This window comes from Schistosoma mansoni, chromosome 2, assembly GCF_000237925.1.
Source record: "Schistosoma mansoni strain Puerto Rico chromosome 2, complete genome".
NCBI classification, from domain to species: Eukaryota; Metazoa; Platyhelminthes; class Trematoda; order Strigeidida; family Schistosomatidae; genus Schistosoma; species Schistosoma mansoni.
This window is the reverse complement of record NC_031496.1, coordinates 17,116,414-17,123,140: the sequence shown is the minus strand read 5'-3', so window position 1 is coordinate 17,123,140 and position 6,727 is coordinate 17,116,414. Positions and strand designations below refer to the sequence as shown.

The 6,727-nt window shown below is 32.4% G+C and overlaps 1 protein-coding gene across 1 annotated transcript; it reads left to right on the top strand.

Annotated features, from left to right (window-relative positions):
* Nucleotides 1-1,658: 1,658 nt before the first annotated feature.
* Smp_134620 (putative monocarboxylate transporter) lies at nt 1,659-5,538 on the top strand (the record flags this gene model as incomplete). Its single annotated transcript, XM_018795907.1, has 2 exons — nt 1,659-3,645; nt 5,384-5,538. 2 exons carry the CDS (start codon nt 1,659-1,661, stop codon nt 5,536-5,538), a joined length of 2,142 nt encoding a protein of 713 aa, XP_018650173.1.
* Between the last annotated feature and the right edge of the window lie 1,189 nt (nt 5,539-6,727).

The following is a 6,727-nucleotide window of genomic DNA, read 5'->3' as shown; positions in this document are numbered from 1 at the left end:
TTTTCCATGGTGGTCTAGCTTCAATTGACTCATGATTTCAACTATGAAAAATACTGAAATCTCCACAAAACCCCTTCTGAGTAAATAAATACATTGAACATATATTTTGGAAATTAAGCAGAGCTCCATCGACTATTTCAGTTAAAAAAGAATTTTATTATTACGACAAAATTCTACCAGAATGAAATACATTTTTTAAAAAAAAAATTCGAAACTACTCATTACGATATGCATAAATAAATCATTATAATGCTTAAATGAAATATGTAATAAATATTAACAGTCTTTCAAGACAATACATATCGTTACTTATTCTTTCAAATACTTGATAAATTTTCCTTAACAAAATAGACATTATTTATATATAATTGAATTCATGAGTCAACTGAATCTAGACCACCATGGAAAACCTGGAAGCACTGGATGACCGTCTCGTATTATTGTGGGACTTCTCAGCAGTGCGCATTCACAATCCCGCCTTGCGAGATTCGAACCCAAGACCTATCAGTCTCGCGCGCGAGCGCTTAACCACTAGACTACTGAGCCAGCATCGAACGATGTTAATGTCTAACTTCAACCAATCGACGAGATTGAGCAACCATTCACCAATGTCTTCAGTGAGTTGATATCTCCCAATTGACATTAATTTTAAAGTACATATCCAAATTTATCCTAAAATATATCATGTATTATTCATGTAGAATTATACTAACAACAAGTGTTTCAATTATTTACTAGTTTGAGTGAATCATTGAAGATTATGAATTGAGTGATGAATGATTGATGTAAATTAGGATGATAAGTTGCAATATGTTTACAATTTACAGTTTGCTGAGTGACATTAGTCGATCAATACATTACATTATTCTATAATTATAAATTGTATTTTCAGTGTGACCCAATGGCATTTTAATGTAAATCAAAGGTTGCAATAAGAACCTTTATACTCTTCAGCCTTTGTATCCTATGCTGTTATTAACTAAATAGTAGAGCAATGATTTAGTGAATACAGTATTGGACTTTCAACTGTTAATTTTCAGGCTCCAACGTCACTTGTCCTATCACATTTTTAGCAGTCGATCAATATGATTGGTTATTACATGAAATGTCAAGCTTATATCTAACTTCATAAAGTTGAACTTAACAAGTGACTTACATTTATTGCTTTGTTTTGAGACACTTATTTATTATGCATTATAACTTTATCAATCAAATTTATGATGTCATGCACGAACTACTGTTGTCATATCTCCCAGGATCCTTTAAGTGGGGCTAGCTATTCTGAATTTATTTGCTAAAAAGAAGACGTAATAAAGCTCACGGTCTATGGTGTTTACATATTCTAATACACTAAAGCTTGATTTAAGTCATTAGTTGAGCTGAATGATGCCCGAAATGCCACGTTCTTAAATAAATAGAAAAAATTAGGCTGTAAAGTATAAGTATCTATGAAAACGTTTTTGCTCGACATCTAACTAACGCCATTCTTATTCTTCGAATAAACTAGAGACCTATACTTCGTGAAGTGTGTTAGATTTTCAAGTTGTGTTCATATAGTCAATTTCTTTTCTGCACTGAGTTCATTCTGTTGTTTTTTTCAACATTATTGAAATATACCATCTCGTTTTTCCTTTATCTCTATTATTTTAGGCATCGGAATGGGTATCAGTGTTGTTCGTATAATAGCTATCATGGCTGGATACTTTGATCGATATCGAATATTTGCTTTGGCTATTTGTAGTAGTGGTGGTGGTTTCGGGACATTATTGTATACTCTTCTATGCAGTTATATGATTGAAAATTATACCTGGCGTATGGCCATAATTTCATTAGCTTTATTCCATCTAAATGTCATCCCTTTTAGTTTATTACACAAACCATTACCTCCTGAACCAATTTCAGAACCCGTTATCTTACTACCTAATGATCCAGTAGCGTCTACAATTTGTTTAAAATCTGTTACAGGCCCACCAAATACAAATGAATCATTTATAAGTACAACTGGTGGCAGTATACCAACCAGCATTGATAATATCATACAAAGAAATAAATCAGAGACAACACATTCACGGATAACCGGACAAGATATAATTGGAGTTGTGGAGTTTGTCAAAATTACCTATGACAAAACTAATTCAAATCAGATTACTGTTAGTCCAATCAATTTTGTCAACAACCCAGAACCACATTTATTAGAACGAATACAGACAATAGTTGATGATTATTTTGATAACGCGGAGAATATTACACCAGAAGCAACATCATATCATAGTCTCACGCTGTTTCTTCCAATCATATTTTTAGTATGTGATCAGCTGACCGACTTTAAAACCAATCTACCAGAGTCACAATTTCTAGTTGATAGTCATTTAAGTGGAATCGACAAATTATTCACTGATCATATTGCTCACACGGGATCAACTGCATTCATCAATTCACAAGCAAGTGTAGAACAAACACCTAGTGGAAATAAGTCTACAACTGCAACAACAGCGGCTCAGACAAAAACAAAAACAACAACATTTTTCGGTGATTCACTTATTTCGAGCGTAATTCAAGCTCATGATACTAAATACACTGAAAATCTAATACGTGCAGTTATTAAACGTGCTCTTGTCAAGGTAGAGGAAATTTCAAAAGAGTTAACTTCAAAAAGTATGGTGGTTCATCCAAAACCACTTACTGTGATCGTAGCGGAAAAATGTATTGATTCGACGGGCCCGAATTTCTCATCAGATTATCGTTCTTATGCTTTAAAGCATGTCAAACCGACTGAAGATACAATTTATGAGGAAAATGAAGTTGATTATCAAACTGATGAAAATGGAAACTCTGATAATACACCATCTACCAAAGAGTCTGCATACAATACTTCACAAAATAAAATGATTTCCTCTGGGCACCATTTAGAGAATTCACATTTAAACTTGGATCATCCAAAGCTTTCATATGAGTCTCGAGGATATATTGATCAAATGATACGTAGTGGAACGACCATTTACCAAGGTCAAGCTGTAATGGTACCATTATACAAATGTAAAGATTTGCCTGGTAGAACGAGGCTTTTATCGGTAACTTCAGTGGATGGACCTAAAGAAGCTGTTGACTTACTAGTTTCTAAGATAAATGATGAAAATGTTGAAGATCAATGTGGTTATGAAATAAAGAAAATGAGAATATCATTCATTAACTCGAAAAATATTCTTTTTCTCAGCTTCCTTATCAATCGTTCATTAAGTTATATGGCTGATTCCATACTATATGGTCATTTCATTAATTTTGGTATAAGCAGTGGACTGAAGGAGGAAAAAGCTAATGGTTTACTTGCCTATGTCGGATTATCAAATATGCTAGGCAGAATAGCAATTGGACTTATTGGACAGTTTTCGAGAAAATTAGATATTCGTTTATTTTCAGCCGCTTGTTTATTCATTATATCGATACACACTATCATAATGCCATTCTATCCAACCTATTCATCCTTAATTGCCTACGGCATATCTTACAGTATTTTTATAGGACCAAGTTTTGCATTTTCACATGCAATGGTTATTGATATTATGGGTGACAAAAAGGTTGATAGAAGTTTATCAATGATTCTTTTTTTTGAAGCAACCGGTTATTTAATTGGTGGACCATTAGGAGGTTAGTCAGTAAAATTTTTCTAGTTGATCTACGTTGATTAGGTTGTTAATATTTTGTTCATTTGATTATCATAAAGTGAAATCATTTTATTCATTCAAATGAAAAACAGAATAGTGAAAATAATGTTAGATAACACAACTATATAACTTCATTTGTACTATACTACCTTATACTATTAAGTAGCATGAAAAAGGACAAAAATTATTTCACTATTATTGTTCATTAAAAATATGTAATTTATGGAATACTACCGAATCTTGTGTGAGATATAATTAATTATTTCAAACTGAAAGTTCTAATTACTTAAAAGCCATTGACTTTTGTCTATCTAAAGCTAATTCATCATCTAAATGACTTTCAATAAAGACCTGTCATTAAACTTTAGGACACATAATCAACAAAAATCTATCTCCTTTCATTTTCGAAAGAATAATCAAGTGTAAAAATATTAAACTACAGAACCGTTTGGTATGAGGTAATTGGATTTATGAAACTGAATAGATCAATTTTAGATAAATGTTATTCTTGTTAACAGCCGTCACTTGGTAACATTTATAAACTCATGTTAATTTATGCGTCCATGAAGAGTGGAATTGGTCGCAAACACTTTCATTAATTTGCTTAACCTGCCAGTTGTCAGTGTAACAAACTATCATGCAGTACTATATTTTAGTTTTACTACAGTTTCTTGTCTTATAAATGCATATCGACATGTCAAAATTAAGATTTTAATTATTATGTTATGAAACTGTGGATGGATTAACCGATAAGTATAAAACAGTTGAAATAGGATAACTTCGTGATTCACTCCAAAATGTATTAGGTCTCAGTAAATATGTAAAATCAATATCTTTTCGTTTTATTATGTATTGGTCAAAAACCTCAAATCTATAGAGATACGAAAGATAATTACTTATTGATTAATTCGAAAAAAGGCATACGAATTCGTTACATTTCTGTAACCTGTTGCATTACACGGGATTCCTTCCTCCTATAAAATTAATTGTAAGTGGCACCCAAATGCTCTGATACGTCCGAGAGTGGGGAGAGTCAGCCTCCTCTCTCGAAATGCTCTCACATGGCCACGCGTATAGAGCCTCTGCCAAGGAAGTCCTACTCACTGCCTTCTCGTGGCACTACTGTTGTTTACGAAAAGCGAATGTCCGACGCTTTAACCGGGTTGGTGGACACGTAGGGTCCACCTAGGGGAGTTGGAAAACCCTAATTCCAAACTGATGGTGCAAATGGGCTCCTGGATCCTGAGGGAACAAATGGCGTATGAACCAATCGTCGATCACCGACGATTCCATCTCCGTACGATGCTCCACTGTCTTGTGGATTAGACCTTTAGGTCAAAGACTCGAGGTGTGGCCCCCTAACAAAACCATCTGCCTCAGTTGGGGCACCTGGGCAGTATCACAGCCCTCACATAAATCAAATGAGATTTGTGCGGCGCATATATCTGGTGCCCCTTTGTACCAACATTTATGTGTTTAAATAAATAATAAACCTCGACTTAAGATGAACCATTTTATCATCATTACAGTTTTCAATAGTAATATTCAAACGATTAATGGGTTTTCCATGCTACGAAAAATTCCATCAACATTAAGCATTGAATTAGTGGACATGAAAATTTCTATTTTGTTAACTGTGAAAAATTTACAAAATTTTATAATAAATCTTAATTGTTATTATAATATCTATATTGTTATTTTATCATTATTTTAACGCTTAGGTATAATCAAAGATCAAACAGGAAATTACGCATGTACATTTTTATTCGCTGGATTATGCAATATTATTTCAGCTATCATTATAACTGTCCATGCATTAATCAAATTTAATCTATTCAAAAGACTGAAACAATGTTGTTGCAAGCATAATGATTGACTATTACACTAAATAACAAATTAACTTCTTATCTAGCAAATGAACAGGTGAATTAATAACATTACCATTTAGTAGTTTACTAGAAAATAAGAAATAATATCGCTTAAAAAAAAAGAGAATTACCTGCTCTCTTTTATTTTTATATTGTTTGATTATCCTTCACTTTCAAATATATAATGAAAATTTTGTCTATCGGTGTTGTTAATACCTTTGAGAATGTTCCATAAGATTAAGATATGCTATCTAGATTGAAAAGAACTTGAATGGTATCTAGTTTTTCTGAAAACCAATCTTTTGTAAGGTAAATTTATAATTGTGAATCGCTGTAATTAATACTGGATGGGATGATTACTGTTATCAATAATTACAGATGACATTTGTTTCCAACCTTATAGTTTTAATTTTCTTACCGTCATAAAACATTTTCAGTTGTATTAAGAGATTACTTGATGAAAGGGAGAGTATTCGACTTCCGGTCAACTAGGCTATACTGTCAACCACGAGGTATACACAATGAGAGTACATTACTTGTTAAACAACGCTTGCACAAAGTGTGAATATCCAACTAAACTTCTCGAAGTTTGAATTCACTATTGATGTACACTGAGACACAGATTAACACTATGTAGAAGAGATTATTTGTATTGGTATAAAAGGAATTAAGAGCAAAATTATTATTCGAACTAATTACAATCGTCATTTTTATTACTATAAATTTTGAAACAACTTCTGTTGTTAGGAAATCAAATGTGATAACACTTCTGGCAAACCCTTTACATGTTTTGTAATCTTTCTGAGAAACATTTTAGACATCTTAAACGAAATATAAAGTTTGCAATGCTCCTCTGTTGGGACATATTTTGCTGTCTTGGGATCTCTATCACCATTTTTTATGCTACCATGTTTTCATCCAAAACGTATTGAAAAATAAATATGCGGTCGAATTGGGCACAAATCACACTGGGTCATTTTCAGCTTCTAATTAAATTCTCGGAATGTATAAAACTAAGCGCTCTAAAGATCAAAATACACAAAGATAGTGAAAAAATTTCTTTACTTTAGAATTAACTCATTTGGATAGACATATCGTTTGAAGTAAGCCCAGTCTTCGACATATTTCCAGCGTAGTTAAGCCATAAAAAATACAAATATAAATCGATAATACATTATATAGGAATAATATATATTG